This window comes from Trachurus trachurus, assembly GCF_905171665.1.
Source record: "Trachurus trachurus genome assembly, chromosome: 20".
In the NCBI taxonomy this organism is placed as follows: Eukaryota; Metazoa; Chordata; class Actinopteri; order Carangiformes; family Carangidae; genus Trachurus; species Trachurus trachurus.
The window spans coordinates 1512826-1526956 of NC_139911.1; the positions used below are offsets into that span (position 1 = coordinate 1512826).

The 14131-nt window shown below is 43.1% G+C and overlaps 1 protein-coding gene across 1 annotated transcript in view; it reads left to right on the plus strand.

Annotated features, from left to right (window-relative positions):
• Positions 1 to 405: 405 nt before the first annotated feature.
• The window catches only part of tgfbr1b (transforming growth factor, beta receptor 1 b), a 62438-nt gene continuing 48712 nt past the window's right edge, over positions 406 to 14131 (plus strand). The window contains exon 1 of the mRNA XM_083995846.1: positions 406 to 511. Within this exon, the coding sequence (XP_083851972.1) occupies positions 439 to 511 (73 nt within the window). The 5' untranslated portion in view covers positions 406 to 438. The remainder of the gene's footprint in view (positions 512 to 14131) is intronic.

A 14131-nucleotide genomic window follows, 5' to 3' on the forward strand; every position in this document is an offset into this window, starting at 1 on the left:
AAGGAGCTGGCTTATTTCAGGAAGTAGTGGAGCTGTGCATAAAGCCCATTAGCTACCTTTATAATGTTGTAACTCAGTTACTAATTCTACTTTTTGGGGAAAGGAACGAGTAACTCTAACCTACTTTTTAAAAGTAACGTGCCCAACACTGCATATAATATATTATAACATAATATAATGTAAGGTAATGTAACGTAATATAATATAATATACTTTGTCATTATAGTGAATGGCAACAGTGTTTGTTTACAGCAGTGGTAGTGTTGCTCCAGTGGGGCGGGGTGTGGCCGGCGCTCTCGGCCAATCAGAATCGCTTCCCCACCCACACCGAACGCTGGGGAGGCGGGACTTACGGGGCCGCGGGCCAATCAGCGCCGAGCTTCCTCAGCGCAGGGAGAAGTTCCCAGCAGTCGGCTGCCAGTCTGGTCCGTAGCCACGATGGATGCAATACCAATACCATGCTGCTTACTGCTCGTCCTGCTGTTCGGGACAAGGATAGAAGAAAACACCGGTAAGTCTCCGTAAAAACAAAAACGGGACCGTGTTGTGGAAGTTATTGCCTCGTGGGTCCCGGAAGTTGCCCCTTATTCGGTTTGAGAAAAGCTTTTTTTTTGTTGTTGTGGAAGAAGCCCTGAAGAAGCAGAGTGAGTGTGTGTCTAAACTAAGATGGCGCAGGGTCCGTGCTGCTGCTGCTGCCGCTGCCGCTGCTGCCTGTCTCAGGAATGTTTATTGTCTGCAGGAAAATACGAGCTGGGAGCTGGGAAGAGCCAGAGGGACCTAGAGCTGCTGAGCTCCTCGGCTACGGGTGGATTAGATTAGATTTAATTTAAAATTTTCTTTTTTTTTCCTGCTCACCACCGCTTTTGCTTGGATTCCTCTTCTCTTCTTTGCCAACAAAAGAGCTGTCCGGTCGGTGGAGCAGTCGGTTCTCCTCCTCCTCCTTCTCCTTTTCTCTCTTCTTTCTCTTCTTTTTCTTCTCTCAGTTTGGCAAACACAAAGTTGGCAGCATCTCTGAGTGGATGTTTGCTTTCTGTTGTTCATTTACCTGCTGCTCGCCGGAGTGTGTGTCTTTTTCTGGAGCTCGTAGTTGAACAGAAAGAAGTTTGTGTCGCCTCAGGGCTCGGACTGACTGTCTCCCTGGGTTACCGACCGTTACCGTTACCTGGCTACCTTCATTCAAATCCACCGTTTGAAAACTAACGGTTAATTAACGGTTCAAAAAAAAAAAAACGACCGTTAACGTTATGGAACACGTCAAACCGTTGCTGACTGACGTGACGCCTGTACTGGGATCCACTGGCGTCGCAAAATCGGACGTTTCTTGTTGACTTAAGAGGCACGAAAAGTGGATAAACACCATAAAACATAAAACACTGACAGACCTGAGCTGTTGTCTATCTTGCTCCTCATTGGATAGTGCCCTCTAGTCTGATGGATTCATTTGCATAAAGTTGAATCACGGTCAACTTGTGGATGCGCAGCCGCCACCTATACCCAAAATGTTTCCAATGCGAAGTCATGATGAATGATGAATGAACAGCGATATTGCTTTACGGCGAACACAACGAGCCCAAACGTGACCGCCGCGATTCAACTTTATGTAAATGAATCATCCAGAACGTGAAGACGCTGTCCAATGGGGGAGCAAGGCTGTGTCTCAATTCGAATACTTCCATACTAACACTAACTGTTCTGGGTGTGTAAGTGCGTTCGGTCAAAAAGTTGACACAGATGGACGCTTCCCACCCTCAATGATCGTCGTCTTGGCTACGTAGCGGAATATAACCAACATACTGGCAGGCGACAGTAGCGTCCAAAGAAGAGGAAGACGTTGGCAACAGACAGTTAGGCTATTTGATTTACGAACGCACTAAACGCTAAAACAGTAGAAATTCACACACTACAAAAGTAAAAACAGACTACATGACAGTGAACTAAGGGAAGTATTCGAATTAAGCCTTAGCTTCGGTGACGCCAGTGGATCCTAGGCGTTAGCTAGCTAACCGTTGGTGTAGCAGCAGCTAGCGACACTTTTTCTGAGCGGCGGTCAAGTCCAAAAACAGCCACATTTGTTGTTCACTTTTAAATCATAATGTAGGCTATTTGTTCTCATGTTTAAACTTTGACATTTTTAACACCACATTTACGCCCACATTGGTTAGCTTGCTAGCTTTTAGCCATTAGCAGCGCGTAACGGGCTTCTAGCTTTTTTTTTAAACAACCACCCCTGTTATTATTAATTATTATTAGTTATTGATTAATTAATTAATTAATTAATTAATTAATCAATCTGTGGCTTAAGTGTGTTGTTAATCACAGGTTTAGTGATGTTTTGTGTTCACAAGTTGAAGAGCCTACAGCCTAATTGTTTTTTAAACATCTTAATGTCAGAACAGGAGAAACTTGTCAGCACTAAACTCCATTGAAAATTAAAACAATGCCAATTTAAAGTCAAGTTATGATGCATTTAGCTACCACAGGTTTAGAAACCGACTCAGGAAACAGCTTCACATTTAGTGGCGGTGGTGGTGATGATACGTTTTAATGATAACAGCTGAGGAGGACTGCAGGTGTAACAGGAAATAACACACCAACTGTAGGCTATATCTGTCTCTGATGTGAAACTCTCCTCAAGACGACAACAACAAGAGGAAATTTGAGTCATGATGTGTTAAAAAAATTATAATAATCAGGGTTTGGTTCTTCTCCCTGCTCATCCTCCTCCTCTCCTCCATCCATCCATCCATCCACTCGTGCTTCGCTGCTGGTTCAGGTTTTGGTTTTGATATTGGAAAGGGAACTGTGGCCGTTTCCTTTGTGTCGTTATTTTTTTTTTTTTGCAGGATGTGATTTTGCAAAGAAAAGGGAAGAGGTTTTTCTCACATGTACAAATAGCTGATAGTGTGTGTCTGTGTGTGTGTTTTCTTTTCCTCTCAATTGACTCGCAGATTCACGCGTTTCCTTTGTGTGACATTCCTTTGTGTGTGTGGAGAGAGAGAGAGAGAGAGAAAGAGGGAGAGGGAGAGAGCCTAGTCATGAGTAGAGGAGCGTGCATTTCAAACAGCATAAGTAAAAAAAAAAATCTCATTATATGCGAAATGCACGGTTGTGTCCTCGTATACCCCGATGCTGCTGCTGCTGCTGCTGCTGCTGCTGGATATCAAATTGATATGTCGGCTCGGGGGGACACACAAGAAGGGAGGGAATTCCGCTTTCTTTGTCCGGCTGTGGGTCGCCTCCTTCCTCGGTCGGTGCAGCATCATTTCCATCAGAAAGGAAATGAATCTGCACAGTCCACATGTAGATAATCTGACCCACACATCTCTGCTGCACATCTTTATATATAAAATAATATGTGTAGGATGTAAACGATGTAGACTGTGCATCATCATGTGGATGTAATGTCACCACGTCGTACACGTCCCGCTGCTGTTGGCTGTTCAGCACCACACCCCTCTGCAGCCTCGCGCTCGCACACCAAAGCATCCACACACACACACACACACACACACACACACACACACATACACACACACATTCAGACACATGTGTAAGCCGTAGCGCTGGCCGCGAGCTGAATTAGCTGGTGTCACCGTTCCTCTCCTCATCCTCACGCACGCTGCTCTTGTCACTCGTTTCACTTCCATTTGTCTGCTGTGAATCTTGTGTTGCACTCCTTCCTTTTTACCCTTCTTCCAACCCCCCCCCCTCCCCACGCTTTAGGCATAGTAAGTAATAGCCTAGGGGTGGGAATCTTTTACTATCTCACGATTCGATTCAATTCTGATTTTTGGGGCTATTCGATTCAAAATCAATTTTCGATTCAAAACGATTTGATTCATAATGATTTCTGGTGTCCAAAGGATCCTCGTGATCTGCTTTGCAAGACAGAATGACCAAAGTGTCATTTTCCACATTTATTGAGTTTTAAACATTTATCCATGCTCAGATGGAATTGTTGAAACTGTTGCATAAAAGCAGTATTACTACATATTGCTTAAGTAACAAAATTAAAAGTGCCTCTTTATTAAAAGAAATAGTGCAGTTAAACAGCTGCCCTTTAAATTCTAAGGAAATGGAGGCCGACAGCCAGCAGATTTGTTTCACTTTTTTATTTTTTAAAATCGACTTTGGGACATTTTACATCGATTCTGAATCCTATTAAATGAGAATTGTGATTCTTATGTGAATCAATTTTTTGGCACATCCCTATTGCCTTGCACTCCTTCCTTTTTACCCCTTTTCCACCCCAATCCCCCCTCTTTCCCCACGCTTTAGGCCTAGTAAGTGAAGGAAGGGGGGTTAATTTAAGCTGGAGTGGCCGGTATAAACGATGAGTGTTGTGTCAGCGCTCTGAGTCAAATACCAGAGACTTGTCATGGGGATGGGGGGTAGGGGGGGTGGGGGGGCTCGGTCCGAATCAGTCCTGACTGACTGACAGGGGGTGTCGGGGATTGGTTCAGGATGTTATCTAAGCTGCTCTCGCTGCTGCTGGTAATGAAATGTCCAGAGATTTATAGACGTATATCTTGCAGTGTATCCCACTTTTCTATAATGTATGGATGCTGCAAAGGCTGAACGCTCTGTGCTCGGTTGGGGGGGTTGGGTAAGGGGGTGTTTCAGTATTTCAGCAGGTTAAATGAAGGAAATTGTAAAAAAGGAAATGACACAACACAGATTTAAACAGATGTCAGACATCAGCGGTGTACTTTTTCTAATTTCTCCTGTGAATGTGTCAATGAAAGTTGGCGTGTTTTTGGAGAATCCTGGTTTTATACGTTGTGGATCAGAGTAAATGGTGATAAATTATGAGGATTAATCAATTATTAATGTTAAATTAAGGATATGTAGCTCCTTTTTTGTCTTGTAGTGTAATAAACTGAATGTATTTGGGCCGTTTTCCAGATGAAATGCGATTTTTTCTTTTTCTTTCTTTCCTTCCAGACTGGATCTTGGAGTGTAGATGATTGTGATCAGCATTTTCAGTTATTCTGAGATCGTTTTTTAGACTAATCAATTAATCATGAACAGTGGCTCCCCTAAGGATACAGTTAGAACAGTGGAGATGAAGCGAAAATGTATTTTATTCACATGGTTGTGAAATATATATATTTTTTTGTGCACTTGCAAAGTGTGAATTGCCGAGAGGTTTCTTATCTGGTTCAGGAGGAGAACATACAGTACAAGTGTGAACAGTATAATGAGCTGGAGAAATGTCGGATGGTCTGAAACATGAGAAATGCAATGAGTAAAAACTTAACTTGCTGGCGTTAACTTGCGTCACAGTATTTGTTGTATAATCCAACTTTAACTGTTGAATTATTTAAAAGCATTTGACATTTTCAGTGATAAAACAACCTGAATTCATGACGTTTTTCAAAGGGAATCATATTTAGATGATTCACAACACTGATATCATTCAGTGCGTGTAGAGTTCCTACTATCTGTGAATCTTTAAAATATTGTTTAAACGATGTGATCACCTTTTTGTGTCTCTTTGTTGACATCTTCCCAGTGTTTGTTGAGCTGTCATCATAAGTTTTAGCCGAGAGCAACGTTGATTGTTATTATATTTAATTCATAGATGTGTGAACTGACCTCGACATGAAGCGTCCACACTGCAAGAGAAATACGAAGCAGCATTTTTTTTGCAGCCCTGCTGTTCTAGTAACCAGAGTAATGTGAAATATTAAACATCACTTTTATTCTTTTGGTATATCTTTGCAAAGAAACATTGAAGAGATCACGACCGCTCATTCAAACTCTGAACTTCCACAATGGAGTGAATTCGTTGAAAGCTTCAGGGTCGATGCTGAAAACTGAAATGGCAAACATGTTTTCTTTCTTCTTTTTTACATAATTTTTTTTTATTTTCAATTAGATTTAACCTTTTTATTCAATAATTTTGTATTCAGCCTAACCTATTTGTGTGAGCTAACCTTCTCTAGATGAGATGTTGAGCGGTGCGACCTTCCAGTCAGGAGATGATGAACATTGGGTTTCACCCCGAGATATTGTTCATTAAGATATTTTTCTCTATAAACATAACATTGAAATGAACGAGAGGGAACAAATAAAAATCCTACTTCAAGTTAAAAAGAAACATCTTCAATAACTGCAAATAATCCACAGACACGTTTAAAGATGACCCCATCGTATAGATAATGGTGTCGTCTGCATAGAAACGGTTTTGTACCGGATTTATTCCTACATTAAGACGGCTTGTAAAAGAACAAAGGTCCCCAACATAGAAACACCTGTTGTCACTATTACAGATGTGTGTTTTCACTGAGTTCCTCCAGCTACAGCCTGAAAACCAGTTTATCACTGGATCAATAAAACCTACGAGTTAGTATTTAAGTGTTTGGAGAGAAGCCTGAGACACCGAGTCAAATGGTTTTTGGACAAATCAATGAAGATTGTCGTCCAGGGTGAAACCTGTCAGGGTATTTGTCTCTGTCTAATAAATAAAGGAGGAACGCTGACTTGTTTTTTTAAAGAATAGAGTTCAGTTTCTTCAGGACAGTCGTGACATTTCACTGTTGAGACTTGATAAAGTTTGGGGAATATTTCAAACTGATCTTTAACAGTGTCTTTAAGGTCTGCAGAGAGACTTTGGAGGTGAATCCATAGATTGTTTTCAAAGTTGTTTTATAGGTCAAGTTGAAGTGCAGTATAGAAACCAGAGTTTTTAGGGAAGCGGCTACCAACCGGTGAAGGAGCAGCATATTTTTCAGTCATGGGATTTTTCACGCCGGCCTCAGTGGGAGTTCTGCTTCTCTGCTTCCTTCTTTCTGTAGAGTTCAGCTCATACGTTGTGCTTGTTGTTGAAATCTCTCAAAATTCCCAGGGTGTGGGATATTTTTCGCACCAACTTTCATCTGCTCCGTGTTGTTACCCCACTACTCCCTCCTCCTCCTCCATCGGCTGGGGGGGGGGGGGGCCATGTTTTGTGTCCGTTGTGGAGTGTTTTTCGGAGCGCTGCTTGCTTGCTTGCTTGCTTGCGGAGCGTTGTTTTTTTCCGGGCGCTGTGTGCTGTGCTGTGTGTGCTGCTGCTGTCAGTACGAGCGGTGGAGGAATGCCAGGCATGCGGGTGACCCTGGACGCCCGTTGTCCCGGCCCAAGGAACCACAACTAATTTGAGAGGTTGTAGCCGTGCCAGTGGCCATCGGATTCAAAGGCACCAATGCGTTAATGAATGGCCCCCCACTCTGCTCGCCTTCATGCCGAGGCCAGGGAATCACAAGCTCTGCTGCTGATTCTGTGTTGTGCGAGGGGAGGGAGGGGTTTGTCCGCCACAGATATAGGAGGAAGAAGAATTACAGTGACTTGCAAAGCCCGGGCCGTTAATCTCCATGAAGTACGGCATCCTATAAACGCTGGTTTGTGTTGTAAAAAGGTTCTTATTTAATGTTGAGCAGAGCTGTGTTTTCTCTGCTGCTATCTGCATGCACAACGGGGATTTACCACAAACCCACAGCCTTCGACCTCATCTCAAGTTTTTTTTTTATTTGACTTGTGTCAGAGCAAGTTCTTAATTAAAACAGGTGAGAGGAGTTTCTGGATTTGGTTTTTAATCAGAGAAAAAGGCTGAACCGTGTTCTCAGAGAGAGATTGCAGCAGGTTTCCAAAGAAATGCATTGATTTTATTTTATGTGTGACACCTCTCTGCAGAAGTGCCTGTGATTTTTAAAGAGTTTTATTATTGGAGAACCAATCTGTGATTCTGTTAAGGTCATGAGTGTTTTGTGTTTGCTCTTTGAGAAGCAGCACAATCATTTAAACACACTTTGAATATCACCACAGTTACCTGAGCAGGTGTGAGGCCGAGGACTCTGACCTGTTTTATTCTCTTAAGAGCCGTTCTGACAAAACGAAACACTCAGACTCAACTCCTAAAACCAAATCTGCATGAATGAGACTCAGTTTTAACAAGTCGTCAGATGTCGAATACTCTCACTTTGTTGCAGAAACATGTCAAAGTCTCTTCACACAGCAACGTGAATCATGATTCAACCAATCCTTGAAATAAACGTCCATATTTCTGAGTAGAAATCGGAGAAAAAGCTCCTCGTGCTGCTGAAAAAGTTTGAAAACCTTTAGCGCTGCAGGTTATTGTCTGTAAACGATGACATAGATGCCCACACTGAACCAGAGGTAGCTTATATCAGATGTTATCACCACACACATCTGTAAACACTTGGTCTCGTTTGACTGACGGCTAACAGATAACAATTCTGTGTTTTGATTCGGTTGCGTTTGCCGCATTTGGACCGAGTGAAGTTGTGTTGAACTTTCATCACAATGTGGTCAAGGTTAATGTCCAAACCGATGCAGCTGCTGCAACGACAACTAATCATATTTCCCATGGTCTTGTTTGGTCCAACAAACTGCACATCATCAAGTTTAGATTTTTAAAGTGAAAATGAAGCAAAAACTCAAATCACAACGTCTGCTCTCACTTTGAATTATCTGGAACTTATTGAATTACATCACAGGAACCAAATAGTTGTACTAAAGTCTCTGCTTGTGTAACCATCTTCAATCCAAACTTTGTTTACATTAAATATGGTTGGTAGATTTTACATCGAATCATCTTTTCTTTGTAGCTGAGGAGGAATAATGTAAATGTCAAGACACATGGTTATTATGAGGACTGGGACTAGAGACAGTGATGGTCTTGGACTGGTCTCGCATTGGTTTGGTCTCGGTTTCGACCCCCTCAGAGACTTGGTCTTGGTCTTGACTCGGTTTTGGGTTCGATGGTTTCTACTGTTGTGGAGCATGAACACATGCATCGTCCAGTTTCAGTCCGATTAAGGCGTTTATACATAAAATGTTCAAAACCAGGAGCGCTACGTGGACTCCTTTCTCAAAAACTGGAGGTGCTCTTTGGAGGAGGGATCCAAGGGATGTGGAAAAAACAAAGAAAAACTCCAAGGCACTCTCTTGAGTTAATACAAATGCCTTTAATTCATCTGGCATTGTCACAATGACATGTTTAAAATATCAACTTCCAATCGCATCATCTGGGTGTCTTAATCAGAGTTGGAGAACTCAGATATTAGTCGGACTAACGTGTTTACCTGCACTTCAGTTGTCCAGTTATAGTCGGATTAAGGCCATAATTCTGTTTTTCAAGTGTCATGTAAACGTACTGACTAGTTTGTGATGAAGAGTCGTCGTCGCTGCCACGGTTTAAAGTCGTAACTCGTAGCGGTGCGTCTCCAACAGCCAATCGCTGGGCTGTTTGTCATTCATCCACATGACTCCCTCCACAGTGTGTAATCTGGTCCCAGCAGAGCGCTCTCCACTCCAGCACCGCACCATCACTTCTAATACTCTGATTAGAATAAGATCCCCGAGGGCCTGGCTGTAATACCCCACTAATACACAGTGTTACAGTGTTACAGTACACGCCGGCTCTAGTTACACGCAGCAGCGGCCTCAGATTGATCGCTGACCAGCCCAGTAGAAGCGGTGGTATTACCAACGCTGTCGCTGTGCATGTAAATACATCCTGCAGCTTCCTCCCGCTGAACTGATTTCTTCCATATTAAACGTCTGGCAGCTGCTGCTCGGCTCGGCAACAGTAATCAGTTTAGTGCGCTTTTGATTTTGAACCTTTAGTGATTTGTTTTCCTCCGTCAGTCTGACAGCGCTGCTCAGCTCAGCACAACACAACACTACACAACACAACAAACCTCTGCAGCTTCGTTCTCATTGTGGATTCTCTACAGGAAACTCACCTGTTACAGCTTCACATCACATCACAGATACTCCAGGGTAATGCTGCGTGTCGGCTGCAGCACCGTGGTGCGTTCAAGTGACTGAATCCTGTTACACTCTGCAATAAGGTGCACAAAGTTAGAGAAGTTACTGAGGAACTAACGAGTAGTTACTGAGGAACTAATGAAGAACAAGTGAGTAGTTACTGAGGAACTAATGAGGAACTAATGAGTAGTTACTGAGGAACTAATGAGGAACTAATGAGTAGTTACTGAGGAACTAATGAGTAGTTACTGAGGAACTAATGAGGAACTAATGAGTAGTTACTGAGGAACTAATGAGTAGTTACTGAGGAACTAATGAGGAGTTACTGAGGAACTAATGAGTAGTTACTGAGGAACTAATGAGGAGTTACTGAGGAACTAATGAGGAGTTACTGAGGAACTAATGAGTAGTTACTGAGGAACTAATGAGTAGTTACTGAGGAACTAATGAGTAGTTACTGAGGAACTAATGAGTAGTTACTGAGGAACTAATGAGTAGTTACTGAGGAACTAATGAGGAACTAATGAGTAGTTACTGAGGAACTAATGAGTAGTTACTGAGGAACTAATGAGGAGTTACTGAGGAACTAATGAGGAGTTACTGAGGAACTAATGAGGAGTTACTGAGGAACTAATGAGAAGTTACTGAGGAACTAATGAGTTACTGAAGAACTAATGAGGAACTAACTATTACTTAATCATTAGTTACCCTTTCTGTACCCTAAAGTAAAGTGAGACATCAAAATGAGTAACAACTACTCATTAGTTCCTCAGTAACTACTCTGGTTTCGTGTGTTTCCCTCGGTCCTTCTGTGTTTTAAGTGACAGAGCAGCACTTGAACGTCCATCTGTCCGTCCGTCCCGTTGTCTTGGACTTGACATCTCAGTGACGTCCCGACTCGACCTCCTCAGGTTTGGTGCCAACGTTCACCAGCAGCTCAGGTTGCTCTGAGATAGATTAGAGTCTGGAGGCTCAAAGGTCTGGAGAACGTAGCCTGGTGGTTCCAGAAATCCTCAAGGGACTTTCTCAATTCAATTCAATTCAAAACAACTTTATTAATCCCAAAAGGGGCAATTCATTTTGAGCAGCAGGTTGTCGTGGTTTGTATGGCCTCCATGGCCCACAATAAATAGACAATAAATAGATAATCAGTGCAACACACATCAGACAACAACACGGAGCTTGAAATGGGTAGCCTATAGTATAAAATAAAATAAAAAAAATAGAGAAACGCTATGAGGAATTTAAATCATTCGTCCCCTCTGCACTCAGACTTTTAGAGAAGCGGTTCGTTTTACACATAGGGAGAAGGAAGGGCATAACGGCCCTGAAGGCAACAGAGAGAAGTCACCCGTAAAGACCTGGCTCCGCTCGGGGAGGCTGAACTCTCTCTGCTTCTCTGAGAATTTGCTGGTTTCTTCACATTTGGCACAAACCTTCAGGAGGACGAACTCTGATGAAGTCTGGTCTCGTTTCCTCTTATTCATCATCTACCATGTCACCATGTGTGTAGCTTTATCTGTCATCAACAAGAGGTTACGGGTTGATTTAACCAGCACTAGGACCCTGAAGTGATACGACATCAACCACAAAGAGGTTATGATTATAGATTTATGATTGGTTTGTGTGTGTGATTGTTCAGTGTGTGTTTAGTGTGTGTGTGTGTGTGCGTGTGCGTCAGTGCAGATTTCTCTCTTGTGTAAACACTGGCTCAGATTTTCCTCCTGACACCTGTGACTGAGTGTGTGAGTGTGTGTGAGTGTGTGAACTGGTTTTTGTTGTTGACTTTCCATGTGAACGGCCTGAAGCGAACTGAACTCTTATCTGACGAGATCAGTGTTGTTACACGAGCTGTAAATACAGGAATGTGTGTGTGTGAGTGTGTGTGTGTGTGTGTTTTTCGTAGCTGCAGGCGATGAAGAAAGAAAGAAACCATTAAGTCATTAAGTCAGTGAAGGCATCATCCAGGTGAACGACGTAGACAATTACAGACTCACCTGAACGCCTCGGTGTCGGTTTCACACACACACACACACACACACACACACACACACACACACACACACACACACACACACACACACACACACACACAGTGAAGTGTTTGGACAGGACTTAGCGGCTGCGTAGCGGAGCGGCCTGAAACAACCAGGAGTAGTGTTGTGGACGGAGGAGGAGAGAAGAGGAAGAAGAGGAGGAGGCGGAGGAAGAGGAGGAGGAGGGAGAGAAGGAGAGAAGAGGAGGAGGAGGAAAAGAAGGAGAGAAGAGGAGAGGAGGAGGAGGAGTGTTGGGTGTGGGGAGGGCAGGCACCTCAGCAGCCAATCAGACGCCTCGACCAGCTCGGTCGGCGCCGTGAGTCAGCTGCTTCACACACACACACACAGCACCTCCTCCTCTCTCCTTCTCTTCTCCTCCTCCTCTTCTCTCCTCCTCCTTCTCTTCCTTCCTCTTTTCTCCTTCTCTTCTCCTCCTCCTCTTCTCTCCTCCTCCTTCTCTTCCTTCCTCTTCTCTCCTTCTCTTCTCCTCCTCCTCTTCCTCCTCCTTTCTCTTCTCTCCTCCTTCCGCCTCCCTCCTCTTCCTCCTCCTAATCCTCTCTCCTCCTCCTCTCCCTCTTTCTCCTCCTCCTTCTCTCCTCCTCCTCCTTTTCCTTCTTCCTCCTCCTCCTCTTCTCTCCTTCTCTTCCTTCTCCTCTTCCTCCCCCCCCTTCTCTCTCCTCCTCTTCCTCCTCCCCCTTCTCTCTCCTCCTCTTCCTCCTCCTCTTCCTTCCTTCTCTTCCTCTTCTCTTCGTCTTCTCTCCTCCTCCTCCTCTTCTCTTCCTCCTCCTCCTCTTCTCTCCTTCTCTTCCTCTTCCTCTTCTCTCTTCCTCCTCGTCCTCCTCCTCTCATTCTCCTCCTCTCTTTCTCCTCTCTCCTCTTCCTCCTCCTCTTTCTGCCGTTCAGACCCAGATCGTTGTTCATCTGCCGTCGGTGTGAAACTGGACGGACGACAACGTTCAGCCTGTTAGAGCAGCAAGGTCACCTCTACGGCCCGTTGGTGTGTGTGTGTGTGTGTGTGTCTGTTTCTGTGTGTGTGTGTGTGTGTGTGTGTGTGTGTGTGTGTGTGTGTGTGTGTGTGTGTGTGTGTGTGTGTGTGTTTCCTGCTGCTTTTATTAAAATGACGATGATTCACCTTCAGCGTCACATGACTTTTTGGTTGTGATACCTGTTGTTGTGTATCAGGTGTGTGATGATGTGATATGAGAGGAATGTTGACCGGTCGTTTCAGCTCTGCAGGAAGAAACACTTGGAAAAATGTCAATGAAATAAATGATAACCAATAGAAAAAAGGTAAAAAAATAATAATAATTTGACCGAGCGGTGGCAGGACAGGATTTCTAACTTAAAGCAGACGGAGTGAAGACACAGAAACAGACTTTGGTTCTTATCGACCCGTGTAGAGGAAAAACTGAAATCCAATTGCAACAATGAATCGATGAATAGCACAGTAATCGATTATTAAATTAATCCAATCACAGCAAAGCACAGTTTTAAATGAACACAAAGGGTTTCCAAAGTGCTGTAGAGTAAAATAAAAACCATAAAACATAATAAAAAGACAAAGGGACAATAAAACATAATAACTTTGTCCACTCCAGATAAAATATCTGAGCACATAAAATCAACAACCTACGTGGTGTGAAAAGCCAAAGAAAAGATGTTGATGTTGATAATCCAATAATAAATTTGAGTCGTTTTTTAAAGAAACAAGCCAAAATTCTCTGATTGCAGCTTCTTCAATGTGAATATTTCTGGTTTCTTTGTTCCTTTATGACAATAAACTGAGTCTCTCTTTGGTTTGTGGACAAAACAAGACATTTGAGGACGATGTCGTCTGGTGGTTTGAGAAACACTGACTGATGTTTTTAGACATTTTATTGACCAAACAACTAATCGATTAATCGTTAAAATAATAAACAGAGTAATTGATAATGAAGATAATGGTTAGTTGCAGTCTTAAGAACAGAACCAGAACCAGAAACATTCAGTTTCACCGTTTATGTCATTTTTAATTTGGATCGGTTTAGTAAAGGGTTATTCCACCTGTTTATTCTGACTGAGCTGTTTATACGGAGCAGTTTCATTGAGTTTGGACTCTGAACTGGTTCTAGTCTGAATATCTGGCTCCATGTGAACTCAGCTAGTGAAGAAGAGGAGGAGGAAGATGATGATACTTTATTGGTCTGCTTGAAATCTGTCGGTCATATCTAAGTGTGTGTGTGTGTGTGTGTGTGTGTGTGTGGGTCGGAGCAGCTGGCAGGTTGCTGGCCGTCTAACCTTTAGATCAAACTGCTGCATATTTATAAAAGCAGCAGCTCAGA